This window comes from Chenopodium quinoa, unplaced genomic scaffold, assembly GCF_001683475.1.
Source record: "Chenopodium quinoa cultivar QQ74 unplaced genomic scaffold, ASM168347v1, whole genome shotgun sequence".
NCBI classification, from domain to species: Eukaryota; Viridiplantae; Streptophyta; class Magnoliopsida; order Caryophyllales; family Amaranthaceae; genus Chenopodium; species Chenopodium quinoa.
Genome location: NW_018742924.1, coordinates 961,493 through 981,541, shown reverse-complemented (window position 1 = coordinate 981,541; position 20,049 = coordinate 961,493). Strand labels below are relative to the sequence as shown.

General features: G+C 36.3%; 1 protein-coding gene and 1 long non-coding RNA gene across 2 annotated transcripts; one reads left to right on the top strand and one right to left on the bottom strand.

The window, feature by feature from the left end:
• Window positions 1-1,449: 1,449 nt before the first annotated feature.
• Window positions 1,450-6,050, bottom strand: LOC110728339. Its single transcript, XR_002512670.1, has 5 exons — window positions 5,560-6,050; window positions 4,029-4,306; window positions 3,612-3,679; window positions 2,436-2,585; window positions 1,450-1,716 (listed from the first exon to the last, which is right to left on the bottom strand). It is a non-coding gene; the product is annotated as an uncharacterized LOC110728339 (long non-coding RNA).
• A 9,491-nt stretch (window positions 6,051-15,541) lies between these two features.
• Window positions 15,542-16,356, top strand: LOC110728327. The gene is made up of 3 exons (XM_021907985.1): window positions 15,542-15,731; window positions 15,822-15,841; window positions 15,928-16,356. The coding sequence occupies exons 1-3, from the start codon at window positions 15,542-15,544 to the stop codon at window positions 16,354-16,356; spliced, it is 639 nt and encodes a 212-aa protein (XP_021763677.1).
• The last annotated feature ends 3,693 nt before the right edge of the window (window positions 16,357-20,049 follow it).

Sequence of the window (20,049 nt, the reverse complement as noted above, 5' to 3'; positions counted from 1 at the left end):
CAATGATGATGATGAATTTGTTGTTTAGCTTAGTTTCGATGTTGATTTACATGGATTGTGAGTAGTTTTTTTGCTAGGGGAATGGTGAAGCATATGAGTAATGGATTGATGCTAATTGGGGGAAATTGATGGAGTTGATGTAGTGATTAAATTGGTTGATTAATTATGTGCATGTGTGTGATTGATTGAAGAATAGCTAACTTTGCACTAGATTGCATTTTAAGTTCACATTGATACGAACAATTGATTTGTGGCTTGCATTTGCCGATTGAGTTGGTTTGTGAAGTTCCTAGCTGGAGTCTCTTGTAGTTGGCTCTAGTTTGACCTTTAGGAGATTAGCCTATCATACTCTCTTGATTGCTTAATTTATTTTCCCTCGCAACACTCGACTTTGTCAATTCCAATCCCGATTAGTTGTATCCATTGCATGTATATGTGGATCCTAAACCCTAGTGTTTGATATATTTGGTTTTAATCTCGTTTTCTTAGTTGTTTTAGAGTACACACAACTTACTTCACTTCTTCGAAATAGCTTAGCTCTAGAAATTAGCTTTCACCTCCCATTCCTAGTGGTTCGACCCTCGACTTACTCCTATGCTAGTTATAAGGGTGTGTTGAGTGATTACAAATTTTGTTTGGCCTAGGGAAGATTAGTCTAACGACCTAGTCTCCTCCTTAGTCAAAATGGCGCCGTTGCCAGGGAATGGCGTAGTTGTTTGCTATTGTTGTTGAGTCTATTTCACTTAATTTCAAAAATACAAAAAGATTTTTCTCTAATAGACTACATTTGTAGCCGTGCTACTAATCAATTCTTTTGAGTTTATGTGTGCAAGTTAACATAAGAGAAGTCCCAAGGGTTACTTTGAAGGAGTTGGGCACTCCGGTTGTATACAGGTATGAGAGCGAGATTGCTCCATTATTCAAAGAGAGTGTCCTCAACATGGAATTCCGACTTACCAAATCATTCAAATTTTTTATGGTGGTTTGGGTCCTTAAGGGAGGTCAAGTCTTGATGCCGGAGCCGGAGGCTCAATCATAACAATATGCACAAGTGGAAAAAACGATATTAGCAACTGACAAAAAGTGACTTTTGGCAACTGGCACATGGGGCTACTATTGCGGGGGCTACTAATAAGAATATTATTAGCAACTGGCACTTGCCAGCTGCTAATAGTCATTATTTGCAACTGGCGTATTTATTGGCCAGTTGCAAATAGTCTATATTTGCAGCTAGCATATAGTTTGGCCCGCTGCTAATAGTACTCAATCGCAACTGGCATATAGTTAGGCCAGTTGCAAATAGTATTTTTTTTAAACTTTAAAAGGTGTTATTCGCAACTGGCCGAGTACTAGGCCAGCTGCTAATAGCACGTATTTGCAGCTGGCATATAATTCAGCCAGTTGCGAACAGTCAATTTTTAAAATTAAAAAAAATGCAAATTGTTTTAGCCAAATTGACGGATGAAATAGATCATAGAAGGTACTACTGTAACAAATTTTTTGTTAATTTTTGCATTATACATTAATTACAAACTTTTTAAAAAAATTACAAGGCTAGCACTCTAGCAGTCTATGCTACAAAAACACATAACTACTTCTGGGAATGACAGTATTGGATCAATATTGTTTTTATTCGTGCTAGAGGTTCTTTCTCCCTTTGCTGAATTGGCAGATTGTGGTTTATCTTCAACCAAAGATCCTGAAATTAGCTGGTTGCTGCAATTTTGAAAATAAATTAATAAGCTTCAATAAAAAATAAAATAAAATATAAAAAAAAAATAATAAAAAAAATAAAAAAACTACATAAGACATCACTAGAAAAACAAAAAGGGAGGAAGGGAGGTTTACAGTAACCCTTTAAGGAAGCAATAACACATTAATAATAGGGTTAATATCCACAACAAATATTAGCCAGCCCCAGCCAACCAGCCACCACTTGCCAGGAAGCAGCAGCCAGCTAACAGGACACAGTTGCCTAGCAGTAGCAGCTGCTAGCTAGACAGCAGCATTGAGCCAGCTAGCACCGCAACACCCAGCCAACAGCAGCCAGCCAGCAAGCTTACAGCTACCAGCAGCAGAAGACAACAGCAGCAAACAACCACACAAGAGCAGCAGCACACACATGTAAGCTACAGCAAGCAGCAACTACATAGCATAGTCCTTTTATATTTTATATTCAAAACAGCAATCAATCGTTAAAAAAAATAATAATAAAAAATAAAAATAAAAAATAAATAACCATAAGAAAAATTTAGTTGTTTTGTTAAATTTACTTAACAATATTGTTTTATACAGAGCTATGATGCTATGGTTACATGTATTCCAGTACAGATTTCAATTTGTATTAGAATTCAATGTAATAATTCAAGATCATCATGCTTACAAATCTTTCAAGTTTGTGCAAAGATTTACGTTCAAAGTATAGTTTGACTTACCTCGTTAATCCTTCTTCCCCCACCCCCCTCTCGCCCGATAGTTGTACTCCTCCTTAAAGTTCCCCCAAGATATCTCCTTGTTGACTGCTTTTGACCATGGTCACTATTACCACCTATGTTAGTTTAAAGGTCAAACATGATTAATGGGTCCTGCATTTGATGATTATCAGTGTTAGACAAGTGTGACATAGTTTAGCACAACAGTTTTAACACTAAAAATAGATGCTCAAAAATTTTAATGGCTCATCCCTTAAATAACATATATAGATCATAAAGTATGTGTACAGAAAACTAGGAGGGAGGAACCTACTCTTCCAGAAGAGGTAAGTCAAATTATACTTGGTTAGCATCAAGAATTGGTCACAACAAATTATAAGGATATAAATTTTTTATATTTTCATGCTTGAAATATTAAGACCTTGAAATAAATAGCAGCAACTATCTACTATCCTCATTTTAAGTAGTAAAGTAGCAACAACATCCCCAAACTAAAAACATTAGTAGCTACAAGATACAATTCCTTCATTTACATGATTTTATCTAGTACAAATTTAATTCCAAAAAACCTGCAAGAAAATATTTTGGAGAGAAGAGCTATTAGTTATCTTCATTTAGCTTGTGGCCAATCCAAAAGTGTCTTGCTTAGAATTATGACATGCAAATCAAGTTATTTTCATTTAATCAAATAGTAACTATTGGTTATGTTCCAAGATCAATAGTAGCTCTTTTGTGGAACTGCACTCACAAGAGAAGAGATTCATCCACTATATACTTCAAATACAGAAAATTAAACCTCAAGTTTGTTGTTCTTTCTAGTATTCGATATTTATTACGAGTCTACAAGTCAAGTGTCCTGTACATACGAAGCTGTATATAGGGAGTGTGTTTGATAAAAATTCTGAAGAACATATGATATAAGTTCTATAGACTAATACAGAACAAATACTTGTCTAAACACATCCCTATATTATCATCGAAATCTAAATATTATCATAAAAAATAATAACCAAAGCCCTTAGAAATCATACCATCGAAATATGCAGGGAATAATGGAATTACATGCCAATAATTATGTTGGTGATGGTAAATCTCATACCATAGGTAGACCGATAGTTACCAAACCAAGAAAGGATTTCTAGTAGATCATATAAAAGGAAAACTCAATGAATGGATTACCTTATCAGCCGAAAGATGAATAGCTTATATATTCATATTAGCTTCTTTCTGAAAGCTACTGTCAAAACCTGCAGTTAAAGGGAAGGTAAAAAGGATCAGCTAAAGCAATCTGGACATTTCTAAATGAAGGGGAAGCAATAAAGAGATTTATAATAGAGAGAAGCAAAGTAACAACAAAAAAATCTTCTATTTCAAGAACCTACAACCTTATAATAATCTAAGGTGTTTAGATTTATATACCAACAAATACTAAAAATTATATCATCTCAGCAACCAAAAAAAAACATGTACTTAACTGAAACACAATAATGAGGCCTTAAAACAATTTTAGACAAGAAATGAAAAAAGTTTTTTCATTAAATTGTTGTTATCAACACAAAAACATATCTAGAAGAGTTAAGGAAGAAAGTAATTTACCAATTATGGAGGATGCGGCACTACATAGTATAATGTTCTAAATACATTAAATATTCCTCTTCTCGGTGTGATATCCATAGTGGCATTAAGATTCTCATTAACTAAACAACCGTCCACCACCTTGCAGGCTAGCACCTCATTGAGAATTCTAGTGAAATTAGAATTAAACCATCACACAAATAGCACCTACCCCATCAAAAAAATGAAATATTTTCCCGGTGTGATATCTAGATCGGCATATAACCCTGTGTCGTTTTTATCACTAGTAGCCAAGAGCCCTGCATAGTATCCAATTAAATAAAGCTGATATGTCATTTTTGCATAAAAGCATGGCACTTATCATATAATTTTTTTTATAATAGAGGAATTGCATTTGATAAGTTAACAAGAAGAAGATACAAAAGCTAGTATTTATTAATTTAAATTGTAACTACACATCCCCATTTAGTAGTGCTTTAAACCTATTAGCTTTAAAGCAATAATAATTTAACATACAAACTTAATTCAGATATAATCAAATCTTCTTATACAAAATTAAATCAGACTTAGGGCCTATTCAGATTGACTGAACTCAGCTCTTCAGCTGAACTAAACTTATTAATTAGTGATTTTCAACTACGGATTAGTGATCTTTGATTATTTATTGATTATTTATTACTATACATATGTGTATACACAAATGTACATATTAAAATATTTACGAAAAATATACTATATAATAATAAAATTTATAGAAAATATATTAAAAACTTGAAACCTCTAAACATTTTAAACACATATTGATTATTATTATTATTATTTATTGATTATTATTAGTATTATTATTATTATTATTATTATTATTATTGTTACTATTATTATTATTATTATTTATTGATGATTATTATTATTATTTATTGATTATTATTATTAGTATTATTATTTCAATTATTATTGTTATTGTTATTATTATATTATTATTTATTGATGATTATTATTATTATTTATTACTTATTGATTATTATTATTATTATTATTATTATTATTATTATTATTATTATTATTATTATTATTATTTTATTATTGTTAATATTGTTATTGTTAATATTATTATTATTATTATTGTCGTTGTAATAAGAGCTGAATAAAATTTGGCTTTATATCATTAGCAATATCATTAGACATAAATTAAGAGCTGAACTGAATTGAATTTCAACGGAAGAGAACAGGCCCTTAATTATAAATTTATACTCAAAACCACAACATGTTAACAGTCCATCAGGGCAATGAAAATTAATTAATCAAACCACGGCATGTCAATATAATAAATAAATAAAAAAACACTCCAATATCTAAAAAAACAATACAGTAACCTATGAGTTAAAGTACTGATAAACAAGCATAAATCAAAATCAGAGCAGCAAAAAATCAAAATCAGAGCAAAATTACAAATGTGAAATGCAAAAAATTAATAATTTTAAATATACAACACCAGAATTACATAACAAAAACATTAAAAATAAGAGAAATTAAGAAAAATAATATCGAATACCTTAGGGAGGAGCAACACCTCATCGTATACGATAAAACTTCTTATATCAAACTCCAGGTAAATAATTAAGAACTCCATAGTTTCCATTGTAAGAGCTTCTATTTCGAGGTATGAGAAAGATGATTCTTTGAAGCAACAAAGGATTGTAAAGGGGCATTGTCATTTTTGAGCAGCAACCACCTCGTTTACTCCGCCTTCTCCCTCGCTGAAACCCTAAGTAGCCAAATCAATGGAGAGAAAGTGAATACTACTTTGATGAAGAATTGAGGAGAAAGGGTGACGTTTTGAGGAAAGCTTGATTAATGAGGGTTTGATGAGGAGAGAGAAATAGCTTCATATCCATAGAGGGAGGCGGAGAAAACGAAGGAGGGTTTGAAGTCTGAGAACTACTTTTAACTTTGAATAATAAAAACAATAAAATGAAATAAAAAATAAGGTAGAGAGTAGTTTTTAGCAGCTGGCGTTTTAAGTGAGGAAGCCAGTTAACTCTAGATAAATAAAATTTGTTTATCACATGACATTTTCGTAAATAAATCAACAACTTTTTCCAGTCATCATCACTGTATGACCCACTTTTATGGAAAAAGTTGTTGATTTATTTACAAAATTGTCATGTGATAAACAAATTTTGTGAATCTCAGATATTAACTTGTATTTACCCGTTTTAAGGCTGGCTACAATTATTTTGGTCAATAAAATTTCTACTTTTTACTTGACATTTATTAGCAACGTGCATTTTTGTGTCAGCTGCAAATGCCACGGAATTTGCAACTGGCATTAAATAGGCCAGCTGCTAGTATCAGTTTTAACTTTTACCCACCTATTATTAGCAACGTTCATATTTATGTTAGTTGCTAATGATATTGTATTTGTAACTTACAATATTTTAGCTAGTTGCAATTAGTGTTTTAGTAGCTAGCATATTTAACGACAGTTGCTAATAGGGTGCTGCTAATAGCAATTTTTCCACTAGTGAAGGTGGAAGAGGTTGAGGATATGATAGATGATGTAGTGAGGAACTACATGCATTGGCAAGAAGTTGAGATAGAGTCGACAAGCGAAAATGGATCGATTGATCAACTCAATGCCATCAAAAATTCGTCCACACTACTTTCGGACTTAAGAAAAGAGGTGGTTTCTATCAAGACTAAGCTTGAGAATGCTCCTTCACAAACACAAACTCTTCCCTCCCAATTTTCGGGAAGGGGTACATCTGCTTAGTCTAACCCTCTTTTCGCTTCTTGTTGCATGATTAGAGAATGTTTGGTTTGTGATTTGTGTGGAAAGAATGATCACGATGCTTCTTATTGCCCCAATGTTCCTTGTTATGGATGTGATGAATATGATGGAAATAACAATGAGCATGTGAATTATGTCGATAATAATGATTTTGGACCTAGATTCAATGTTCAAAAGAATGTTGGGAATAGGAATTATCACTACCATGGGAACTATGATAGTTATAATCAAAATAGGGGTTATAGGAACCAAGTAACCCAAGGGTTTCGTGGTAACCATAACAACTATGGTTATAATGATCAATGTCACGACCAAGTATATGGGGTTCATAACCAAGGTTATGGTAACAATAATAAAAATTCCGGCCAAAATCAAGGTATTGGTAATTGGAGTAACCAAAGTAAGGGAAATTATCAAAACAATTAAAGAGGTCCCTCACCCGAATTTACTCCAAAGACCCAAGGGCAGAGTGATAATTCCCATGATCAACTATCTCATTCTATGAGTGGGTTAGAGGATGTCATGGTAGATCAAGCCAAAAAATTGAATGATTACATATCGTCTAGTAACAAAATGTTTCATGACATGTTTACTCATGGAAAGATGCTTGATACCCAAATCATTAAACTAGCCAACACCTCGAAAGAACATGCTACCCTTTCTTCTTTACCTTCTCAAGGAATTAATCCTAAGGCACCGGTTTGTTCTATAACCACTAGAAATGGTAGGGTCCTTGAGAGTGAGGTGTCTAAAAAAAGTGGTACGAAAGAGAGTCCGATTGAGAATGAGGGAGATGAGAGCCCTTTGGTTGAGGAAGTTGCTAAAAAACAAGTTGAGAAGGTGAAAGAGAAAGAAAAAGAAGTCTACAAACCCTAAATTCCTTAGCCTCAAAAGTCCAATAGGCACAAATTGGATAAACAATTTGGGCAATTCATCGAGATGCTTAAGAAAATTCATCTTTCTATTCCTTTCACCGAAGTCTTGGAACAAATGCCAAACTATTCTAAGTTTCTTAAGGAAATTTTGAGCAGCAAGAGAGATTGCAATGTGGTTGAGCCGATGAGTTTGGGGGAGTGTTGTAGTGCCTTTATCCATAATGACTTGACCCTAAAGATGAAAGATCTAGGAAATTTCTCCATCCCTTGCAATATTAATGGGAAATTGTTCCAAAATGCCCTTTGTGATCTTGGTGCTAGTGTTAGCATCATGCCTTATTTCGTCTTCAAGAGACTTAAGAAAGGTGAGCTCCTTCCAACCAAAATGACCCTTCAATTGACCGATCGTTCTATTAAGTTTCCTAAAGGAAGAGTTGAGGATGTCCCCCTCAAGATAGGAGAATTCACTATCCCCGTTGATTTCATTCTGTTAGAGATTGCGGAAGACGACGATATTCCTATCATTTTAGGGAGACCCTTTTTAGCTACTTTGGGAGCTTTGATAGATGTTAAGGGAGGTCAAATTACTTTGAGGATTGGTAACAATGATGAAAGTTTTGAGTTAAAATTGATGCATGAGTCTTTGTCTCTTGTGAAAGGAATCATGTGTGTTAATTCTCCTTGCTCCACTGATAATGTTTGTATGATTAATTCTTCAACTAACGATGTTCATGAGATTTTTGGTGATGTGCTTGTGAGTTTTGATTGCATGAAAGTTAGTGAAGAGTAAAAGGAGTTTTCAAAGGCTATGGACGAAGAGGTAATTGACATTCCGCATTAGTTTGATCTTCGCACTCAAGAGGAGGAGGTTGATTCCAAGGATGTGGATGGTGTGAAACCGTCTATAAAAAGGAACAAGGTAAACAAGAAAGCAAGAGCTTCTAAGAAAAAGAGAATGAGAATTGCTTTAGAAGTCCAATCAAACGAAGTTTTATCAAGCAACAATGAGAAGTTGCTAATTTTTGAAGAGGAATTTGTGCCTTCCACCACTTCAAAGAAGTTGGTGTTCTTTGACCCTCCATGATTTGGAGGAAGGGTCGATCTTAGGACCATAAGCAAGCGCTTCCCGGGAGGCAACCCGGAGATTTCTAACCTTTTCTTTTGATTTCTTTTTCTTAATGTTTTTCTTTTATTTTCCATTCTTTCACTTGTTTTTCTTTTGGATTTATAAGGTGAATTCATGGAGTTGGATTAATTCAAGTGAGCATGAGCAATGGAAAGGTGTTTTGCGGTTTAAGTTGTGATTGTGTTTGATTTTACCGAATTTTGAGGTAAAAGGGTAAGAAATGTTCGTGAGGTAAGATAGGGAAAATTATAACTATAATTGAAGAAAGTTTGAACTTAGTGGGTTCATTGTGGTGTTATCATTATTTTGAGATGTTGAACCCACTGTCAACATGTTTTGAAACTACTTTTTTTTGGTGGGTTTAATAATCTCGGGTGATATCGGTCTATGAACCAACAATAGAACGCACCGAGCAATAATTTTAAGAAGAGAAGGCAAGCCACGCGGGGCTCGAGTGCGCTAGGCACCAGCGTGAGCGCGCCATGGGGCAGCGCGACCGCACACCCCATTTTTCGAGCTTCTTCTTCTTTCTTTCTCTTTTCTTTCCCTCATTCCCTATCACTCTTGCTCTCACCGTCTTTCCTCTTTATCACTCTAAACCTCACGAAACCCTTACTCCTTGCTCATCAAATTCATCACAAATTCATTAAATTTCATCCAAAATCATCAAAATCCTCCTACATTTTTAACAAATATTACATTACTTTCATCCATATCAATCTCCAATCTCTCTCCTTCATTGTTGAAGCAATTTGAGGTTTTTCGTTCTTAAGGGAATTGGTGGCCAAAAATTGCTTAATCTTGCTCCTTGTATGGTATAGTCATCTTCTTTTACTCTTAATTGCATTGTTATATCATATAGTTTCAAGTATTAGATTGTTCATGGTTGTGAATAGTAGTAGTATGAATTTTGTTGATTTTGATGATTGATATTAAATTTTGGATGATTATTTATGTTGTTTGTTGATTGTATTGCATCACATTATGTTGTTTGATGTTTTTGTAGCAAATTTGTGCAAATTTGTTGTGAATTGTGAAAGTTGGTTTTTGGTAGTTTGGTTGTAATTGAAGTTGGTCGGTTGAACCAAGGTGGTTATTGAATTGTGATTGATGATTTAGAGTGTTTGAGAAGTTGAATTTGTGATTTGGTTGTGATTGTTTGGTGAATCATCATGTCTAAATACTTAAAAGTGATCACCTCCAAAACCAAGAAAAGAAAAAAAAACCATTTCCATAGAATGACCATCACCCTCAAACACATCTTCCCCTCAATCACAAAACCTTGAACCCCTTCCCATTCCTAAAACTCGTTTCGTTGACAAAGCCAACAAGCCTATTTGGCAAAGCTTCCAAAAGAGAACCTATAGGCCCTCTCAGCATTACCATAAATTTATCAAGATAAAGTTGGGGATCGATGATGATTTATAGGTTCTATTTAACAATCTTGGCTTTGGAACGCATGCTACTAAGAGATACTGGAACTACCTTGATCCTACTTCTGAGTTCTTGGCCTCTTTGGGTGTGACTCCTAATGGTGATAAAGAATATGAGATAACCTTCCAGCATTTCAATGATGTTCATGTCATGTCCTTGGCCAAGTTCAGTGTGGCCTTGGATTTCAATCCGAATGCGGATCTCTTCTACACTAATTGCGAGCATGAGTATTTAAATGGTTTCTCTCCAGATGCCTTTTGGCATACCATCTCGGGTTTTAACAAGCTTGGTGCTCATATTTCTCTTGCAAGCGACATTTTTCAACCATGTATGAGAGTGCTCCACAGGCTATTAAGGTACTCGGTGTTCCCTAAACAAAATTTGGGAAAGTTTTCGCTCCCCGAGTTGCGAGCTTTGTGAATAGCAACTTCCGAAGAATATAGGGGTCAATTAAACCTTGGGCGGATTTTCTTGAGGAATTGTTTGGACATGAGGGGTATCCGGTCGGGTGAAATTCCTTATGGTAGCATGATCACAAGGTTGACTACGAAGCTTAAGTATGAGAGGTATCTTCTTTCTTGCACGTCGGTAGGGGATCTAGAAATCCTTTACCTTGATATCAAGCAATTAAAGCAAGTACAATTCCTATCCAAGAATGAAGATGATGAGGTCTTTGATTGGCTCCGTAGGGGTACCCATTGGTTCCATCTTCCGAACTCCTCTCTTACCTCTCTTCACCGGTATGCCCCGAATGTATGGTTTATGCCCTCTAGAAACCGCATCCCTAGGGAGGATGAACATATGGAAGATATTCTCAATGAGGAAAGGCAATGCCAAGAGTATCAACAGCAACAAGTTCAACATCAGCAACAACAACATCAACAACAACATCAAGAACAACAACACCAATATGTGAGCCTCGACTTAGATGACCTTAGTGCTCAAGTGAAGGGTATGCAAATCCGGTTGGAGGGTATGTACGATTAAGATTTTGAGGCCCTTTACACCCAAATGAGGGGAATTTTGGAGATGCCATTTTGGCCTTAAATGGCTTTATTTTGATGATATGGACCCATAAACTTAGAAAATGACTTCTTTTATGTGATTTCAAATCATATTCATTTATAACTATGTAATTATTAGATGATTTGAGAAAGAATGAGTTCATAAGTTATGAAATGAAGAAAATAGGCATGTTATAAGCCATTTTGGGTTTAAATGGCTTTATTTGGATGATATGGACCCATAAACTTAGAAAATAGCTTCTTTTATGTGATTTAAAGTCATATTCAGTGATAACTACGTAATTATGAGATGGTTTGAGAAAGAATAAGTTCATAAGTTAAGAAATGAAGAAAATAGGCATGTTAGAAGCCATTTTGGCTTTTAATGGCTTTATTTTGATGATATGGACCCATAAACTTAGAAATTAGCTTTTTTATGTCATTTTAAGTCATATTCACTTATAAATATGTAATAATGAGATGGTTTGAGAAATAATGAGTTTATAAGTGATAAGTGACATTTATGTCACTCTTAGGGAGTAGTTTTAGAGTCATTTTCGGGCTCGGTTTCTCTTATTTTCCCTTTTATTCTATTATTTTCCTTTTAATAAAGTTTCTTTTTATTTTCATTATTTTGGCATGTTTTAGTTGTTTTCATGGATTTAATTAGTTTGTGGTTTATTTCTTATTTATTCTATTTTATTTACTTGTATAGTTTTATTTAATTTTGCTAGTTTTAGTTTTATTTCACTTATTTTCTATTTTATTTTATTTATTTTCATTTTTTTATTTTATTTTAGGGAAATTCTATTTGGTAGACCTCTAATTATTAAAATTCTCAGTGGTAAAATGCAAAAAAACATTATCCCTGGTAAACTATGTTTTAAAAAGTTTAATTAGTGGTAACCTTAAGAAATGTAGTTAGGCAATGGTTAACCATGGTTAATCATTCTAATTAAAATAAAAGGTGTGATGCCTAAAATACCCCCATTTAATTACCCCCAACCACAAATGTCAAATCATTTCCTTCCTTGACTTTAAACCTTCAGCCTTCTTCATCACACTGCATTCGACACTGATGAGGTGCGTCATTTCTCTTAAAGCATTCTGAATTTTTTCCTTTAAAAGTTTAGGCATTTTTAAAACAATTGTTCTGGGTTTGTATTTGTAGTTGGTAGTGGTGATTTAACACATTTTAAGGGAAAATTCAAGACGGTTTGAGGGGTTTTGTTCGTGAATTGCGTGTAATGGAATTCGATTTTGTGCAAGACAATCTGCATCAAAGTTCGAATTTTTTGAGAAAATCCACCATTTGCCCTTAATTGAAGCAAGGTATGTGTTTTTTTGCATATAAGGGTTATGTATGCTCTGTTTTTTCGGTTAATGGGGTTGGATATGAAATGTGGTTGATGGCATTGGTTTATTTTGTTTGCTTACTTATGTTAATTGTTAAAGTGAACTTTTTTATTTGTTTAGGGTTCTGATTATGTGGTTATATGTTGTTTATTGTTGGATTGGTATGTAATTTAGGGCAGATTCTTATACAATTGTTTTTTAGATGTTGTTTGGTTTGATTGATGCAGAATGGTTGATAAAATTGTTCTACAATTTCAGTATAGGGGTGTTGATGTGTCTGTTGTGGTTGATGATGTTGATAAGGTGAACCTGATAGATCTTATTGTAGATTACTGGGAAAAGCTAAGGAGAGTAAAATTGAAACACCAAAAAACCCAACTTTTCAATAAGTTTATAAAATGAAGCATGTAGCTCTTCTAACTGATGCTGATTTGATGAAGATGTTTGGTAATTTGCCTGAAAAAAGTGAGATATACATATGGGTTGGGGATGGTCTTAAAGACAGTAAGGTTGTTGCAGCTGCAAGATCATTAATGAGTGGAAAGGGAAAGCAACAAGTAGTTGAACCAGTAGCTAACCTAGTAGTTGAACCAGTAGCTAGCCTAGTAGTTGAACCAATAGCTAAGGTAGTGGTTGAACCATCAAATAAAAGTACCAAAAAAGTCACACCTAGGAAGAATAAGCAACCTAAGAATGTGGAAACTTTAGTAGTTAGCAAGGCTGACTTTGATAGACATGTGAAGGCTATAGGACAGTCAAACAAGGTGAGTGGTCCTGTGCTTTTAAATTATGATCCAGATCAAACATGGGCTGAACCATAAAATAAAAGTACCAAAAAAGTCACACCTAGGAAGAATAAGAAACCTAAGAATGTGGAAGCTTTAGTAGTTAGCAAGGCTGACTTTGATAGACATGTGAAGGCTATAGGACAGTCAAACAAGGTGAGTGGTCCTGTGCTTTTAAATTATGATCCAAATCAAACATGGGCTGAGTTAGAAGCTGAGTTGGAAGCAGATAGGGAAGCAAACCCTCAACCTAAGGGTAGTGGGAGGGGAGGGAATGAAAGAGGGAGAGGGAGAGGGAGATCATCTGAGAGAGGGAGAGGGAGAGGCAGAGGTAGGAGTAGAGGGAGAGGTAGATCTTCTGACAGAGGGATGGGAAGAGAGAATGCCTTGGAGAATTGGTTTAACATTTCCCCAACACCATAGCAAACTGACCAACAAAATCAACCTCATGAAGATGATCGAACTACTAACCCAAATGAAAATCAATACCAAGTACCCCATGATATCATCACACAAAATACCCAAGCCCAACCATCTACACAGTCATTGATACCTCCTTTGCAAAATATTGGTGAGTTTGGACCTAGGGGTAACTCAGGTGAGAAGCAGTCATCTAATTCATCAAGAGTGTCTGCCTTTTTTCAAAAGATAGTGCCTAGAACTACTGCTAAGAGAAAAGGGATTGTGATTAGCACAAGTACAAGTGGGGGGGGGGGGGGGAAGTGAACAAGAAAATGGGGATCAGAATAGGAGAAGGGAGGTTACTGTTAGCTTAGGTGAAGACAATGATACTACTAGTCTGGCTTTAGTTGGTGATGAGGGTGACAGTGAAGATGATGGCTACAGTCCTATAGCTAGTAGAGGGGTTTCTGATGAAGACATGAGTGATGAGTCAGAAAATGTGAGTTTAGATGATGAAGATGACTTGCCTAGGGATGAATATGGGCCAATTATTGAAGACAGTTATGATCCCTTTGAGGATGAAATATTTGAGTGTGAGAATGAACATGACAACTACTTAACAAAGTTATATAATAATGGAGAGGTGTATAAGGATGAGGGGTTTGGGAAAATAGTTCTCAAGCCATGGCAGCTGTTCATGGACAAGCAACATCTCAGGGATGTTGTGAGGGATTACTGCATCCAGTGTGGATTTGCAGTTGTTGTTGAGTGGGCTAGCAACAAGAGATATTGTTGTAGATGCTCTGATGTGAACTGTTGCTGGAGATTACATGCTTCTGTTCTTCCAGATGAGTGCACTTGGGCAATCAAAAGTATTCAAAACCTAGAGCATACATGTGCAGGACTGAAGACAAGGAATAGTATGGTTAATGTCAAGTGGGTTATGAGAGTCTTACTTGAAGATATAAGGGTAAACAATGATGCTCCTGCCAAGGCCTTGAATGAGTTGCTTTGGAAAAGGTATGGAGTGACAATGGCACAAAGCACACTGTACAGGGTGAGGACAAAGGCCTTAGTTGAAATTCATGGTGGGCACGATGTCTCTTACAAGGCATTGCCTATGTACAGTGATGTTATCAAGTAGCTAAATCAAGGTTCATTAGCACACTGTGCATGGAAGAATGTAGGTCCTGTCAGGCCCATGGTATTCAGTAGCATATTCATTTCCTTTAAGACTTCAATAGATGGGTTGAATGCTGGATGCAGAAGCTTAATTGGAGTGGATGGAGCTCATCTCAAGGGCAACTATGGTGGGGTGTTATTGTCTGCAGTTGCCCTTGATGGAAATAATGAGATATTTCCTGTAGCATGGGCAATAGTGGGAGCTGAAGATGCTGACAGCTGAAAGTACTTTCTATATCACTTGAAGAATGCTCTACAACCAAGTGGGAGGGGTGATAATTAGTGTATAATCAGTGATAGACAAAAGGTATTGATTCTAATTCATTTTTTTGGCTCTAATTCATTGATAATTGGTGCATGATAAGTGCAAAAGTGGTAGATAATTTAGACACTAATTACTTTGTTTGGCTCTGAAGGGTATTGATCCTGCCATTAGTGAGATATGGCCAAAAGTAGGCAGAAGATACTGCTGCAAGCACTTGATGAAGAACTTCAAAAAGGAATTTCCTGGTTTGCAGATGTTCCAATTGTTTTGGAAGGCTGCTGGAGCATTCATTCCATTCACCTTACAAAAAAACAATGAAAGCATTGCAGAAGGCTAGTCCTTTAGCTCTTGTTTGGCTGTCAGAGCTTGGACCACAATCAAGATGGTCAAAGAATGCTTTCAATCCAGATGTGAAGTGTGATACAAACAAATCAAACTTTGTAGAAAGCTTTAACTCTACCTTAGGCATTGATAGATGCAGACCAGTCTTTACTTTGCTTGAAGGTACTCTCACATTCCTTACCTTATTTATTTGATTTAGTGTTAATTCAATAGTAGTAATTGCTTATCTATTTACCATTAAAACTGTTTCAGGTATTAGAAGATTCACCATGGTTAGAATGGCCACCAGAAGGGAGGCATGTGAGAACTGGAGAGATGATGTGTGTCCTAATATCATGAAAAGGATGCAAATTATTAGCCATTAATCAAGGACATGCAAAAGTTTGAAGTCTGGGATGGTGAATTTGAAATACTTGATGGAAAATCTATGCTTCCAGTGAACCTAAGACAGAAGACATGTGTATGTAATGCTTGGCAACTTACTGGATTGCCTTGCAAACATGCCATGAGGGCCATTTTGCACTTAAATGAAGACCCTAGGTTCTATATCAGTGCGTGGTATTCTGTCAAAAAGTATAAAATGGCTTATGGCAACTCTATCAAGGCCATACCAGATGTGGAGCAATGGCCTAATAGTCCTTATCCAGAGATTGATCCACCAACTATGAAAAGAAGGATATGGAGACCTGCAAGGAATAAGAGGAGGGAAGAGGGTGAGAAAGCCAAAGGGAAGAGGTCCAAAACTATCAAGTGCAGCAAATGCCAACAATTTGGGCATAATACATAAACCTGCCAAGGTGGCTTGACTAGTAAACAAAAGGTGGCCCTAGGTGAAAGCTCTACAGGTCAGACCAACAAAAGGCAAACAAACAAGAAGGGAAAAGGGGCATCTATGAGCCAACCTGAACCAACAACAGCGGCATCATAGCCATTAAGAGTCTCACCAAGGAACCAGAGAGCAAAGGGACCTATCTTAGCATCACAGCCAATAAGAATGTCACCAAGGTCAAAGAGAGCTAAAGGAGGGATCTCAGCATCACAGCCTGCATGATTTGTGTCTTAGGAGTAGTTGGTCAGAAAAGTGCATGTTTTTTTTTTTTTTACTTCTTAATTGACTGTATGTGTCAAACTTCAGTATTATGTGTTTCAAGATGTCAAATGCTGTTTTTTTTACAAAACATTTAGATTATGGGTTGATGTAATGTTTTTCTTTTGGCTAATCAATGACATATCAGCATTGTTATAATATACAGAAATTGCTCACAAAAATTGACAAAAGTAGTACCAATTTTATTCATTCATCATTAAGCAAACCAAAGTACATCAGTTCCATACCTAATACATCAACATTCTAATTCATACTACTGCACCTAATTCATAACTTAGAAACAACAAATAACATAATAAAATACATTATCAAAGTCATCTTCACAATTAGTTTGATGAAATTCACCAAATCATCCAGCCTTGAAGTAACACCGACAATATCACCTTGTTCAACTTCCAATTCATCCCCAACCCTTATTATATTCTCCTCCTTCAACCACGCAAAATAATCGCATCCTCTGCACTTGAAAAATAGTCTTCTAGGGTTCTTCGTGGTTTCTGAAATCTTCACCGCAGCCACTTGGGGGGAACACAGTTGCAGTGCATAAGCTTAACCCAAGCAATCCTATCATCTATGGTGATTGGCTTCACCGAAGAAGATGAACGATTGTTCTTGATTGCCTCTACAGAGAGAATTTGGGGAAATCGTGAAATTAGGGTTTATAAGAAAGGGGGAATTCGATTTTATAAATATAATAAGGGGAAATCAATTTAGAGGGGAAATCGATTTGGAGGGAAAATCAGGTCTGCCATTAGGGTCAAATTAGTCATTACAACATTATTTAACCATAGTAAAGCTTAAATTGCCTAATTACATTGCTTAAGGCTACCACTGATTAAACTTTTTAAAACATGGTTTGCCAGGGATAATAAGTTTTTTTGCATTTTACCACTGAGAATTTTAATAATTAGAGGTCTACCAAAGATAATTTCCCTTTATTTTATTTGTCTCGATATCTCCTCGGTTTTGTGTGTAGATTTGAGTTCAAGTCAAGGAGTTCGGTTTCGAGGTCTCAAGTCAGACCATCATAGCCGCACTACATCACCTACCCAAACACAGCAAGCTGCTACTTCCTAGCCTTCACCCCACTAAAACTTATCCTCCACCATATTAAACAACTCCATCAACCAATTCACACACACCTGCTTCCATCCTCGCCGCACCACCAACCGCAACAACAAACACCAGCCACACCAGCTTCAATTAGCGCACCACCTTTGTCCTGCTACTTACCAGCAACCTTGTGCAACTACCTTACCACTACCGAGCCACTTGCTCTATCAATCTACATTCTCCCCAATTCAATTCACCACCAACTTGCAAAACCCACACTCCAACCACCTGTTCACCGAGCCGCATCGCAACCTAGCTAGAACCGTAATACCAATTACCACTAAACGCTGCCCAATCATCTCAATTCGCCATCCTCAATCGTAGCAGCTCTTTAATCTTCTCATCCCTCACGCACCAAAACAGAGCTGCTCGCATCTCCTCCACTTCTTCTCACCTCAGAAAACCCTCCATTTAGCACCAAATTCGATTGGAGCTTTACGCGGGCGCGCAACCCTGTGTGAAGGCACATGCAATTAGAGTCCAAAAACAGAATTGATACATTAGCATTTGCGCGACGTCATCGCGGGCGTGCAAATGTGGGTTCAATCACGAGCTTCTCACGTGATTTTAATGAAGATTGAATGGCCTTGGTTTAATCATCGATTTTAGCTGTTGAGGATGATGGTGTGGATTCGATGATGAAGCTTGCTGATGATGTTTGATGGTGAGTGAAGTAGGGGATTAAAATAGCTTCTTAATTCGAATTAGAAGAAGAAAGGGAGTCTGATGTTTTGGAGGGAATCGATGGTTTCTTTATTTGATTATTTCTTTTTCTTTTATTTATATTTCTCTTCTTAATTTATTTTCCTTTCTTGGTTTATTTTACTTTATTTCCCCCTTTTTATTTTCTATTTTCCTAGCTTTATATAAATACCCAAGGTAGAGAATGTAAATGCTCTTTCAACCTCTGGAATGCTGCCTCAGCGTCATCCCCCCATTCAAATCTGGTCTTCTTCCTGATTGTTTGGAAGAAGTAGAGGCACTTGTCGCCTGACCGGCTGAGGAACCTCCCCAAGGCGGCCAGACAGCCGGTGAGTCTCTGCACTTCCTTGATAGAACGGGATGACTTCATGTCTATCACCTCCTGTATCTTTTCAGGGTTAACCTCTATCCCCCTTTAATCAATCAAGAATCCGAGAAACTTCCCAGACGCAACACCAAAGACGCATTTCTAGGATTTAACATAACCTTATGCCGCCTGAGGGTGGTGAATGTTTCTCGGAGATCAGCAAGGTGATCCATCTGTAGCTTGGATTTGACTATCATGTCATCTCGAGTTTAGTCTAATGCATGTGTTAAACACTTTGAGTCGAGTCATAACAAGTCATATGTGATAAAAACACATTAAGTCTTAATTGAGCCTTAGGATAGTCCTAAGATAATTAAAGAGATTAGCAAAGTCTTATAGTCAAAAATATAAATACAAGTATAATCCAAAGAGAAAACGAATAAGAATATTCCCGGATTTTGAAAAACCGCGAATATAAATACATGAGATTATTCTAGGGATAGGAGGGGGTTTAGCAAAGCTTAAAAATTAGAGATGAAGAGCTTTAATTTAAGCAGATTTGGTTGAAAGGAAACAACCAAGTTAAAGGTTCGGAGCGAAACCAGGCAATGAACAACAACAGCATAGGGAAAGAGGATTTATCTGAAAATCCTGAGTGCAACGCTTGGCGACAAGCTAAAAGCTAGGTTGGTCAGTCCTTTACCTAGGGAGACGTTGTACATGTATTTAGCCGTCTCAGATCATGCCCTCAGTGCCGTTCTCATTGCTGAGCGAGACGGCGTGCAGCTCCCGGTTTACTTCATTAGCCATGTTCTTAAAAATGCTGAACTCCGGTACCCCATGGTTGAAAATTTTGGCTTTGCTTTGTATATGGATTTCAAAAAACTGAAGCCCTACATTTTGGCTCATCCGGTGGTGATTTACACCGACCAGCCACTCAAGCGGCCAATGTCTACCTTGGACTCATCCGATAGAATGTTGAAATGGGCTATTGAAATGCAGAGTCTTGAAATCACTTACGAACCAAGAAAGCCAGTGAAAGGTCAGGTGTTTGCCGACTTCGTTGTTGAAATGACCCGTCCGGTGGCTCCGGATAATCTTGATCAGGTTTGGAAAGTGTATGTAGACGGGAGCTCTACAAAGAACGGCTGTGGTGCAGGCGTAATCTACGAGTCTCCTGAAGGGGACATATTTGAGTATGCACTACGCTTCAAATTTCAAGCCTCTAACAATGAGGCGGAATATGAAGC

What these genes read in the sequence shown, in the direction of transcription:
- LOC110728327 (XM_021907985.1), top strand. Translation starts at nt 15,542, where the DNA reads ATGAAAGCATTGCAGAAGGCTAGTCCTTTAGCTCTTGTTTGGCTGTCA. An exon ending in AGTCTTTACTTTGCTTGAAG is followed by an intron (nt 15,732 to 15,821) that starts GTACTCTCACAT and finishes AAACTGTTTCAG; the next exon opens with GTATTAGAAGATTCACCATG. An exon ending in GTATTAGAAGATTCACCATG is followed by an intron (nt 15,842 to 15,927) that starts GTTAGAATGGCC and finishes GCAAATTATTAG; the next exon opens with CCATTAATCAAGGACATGCA.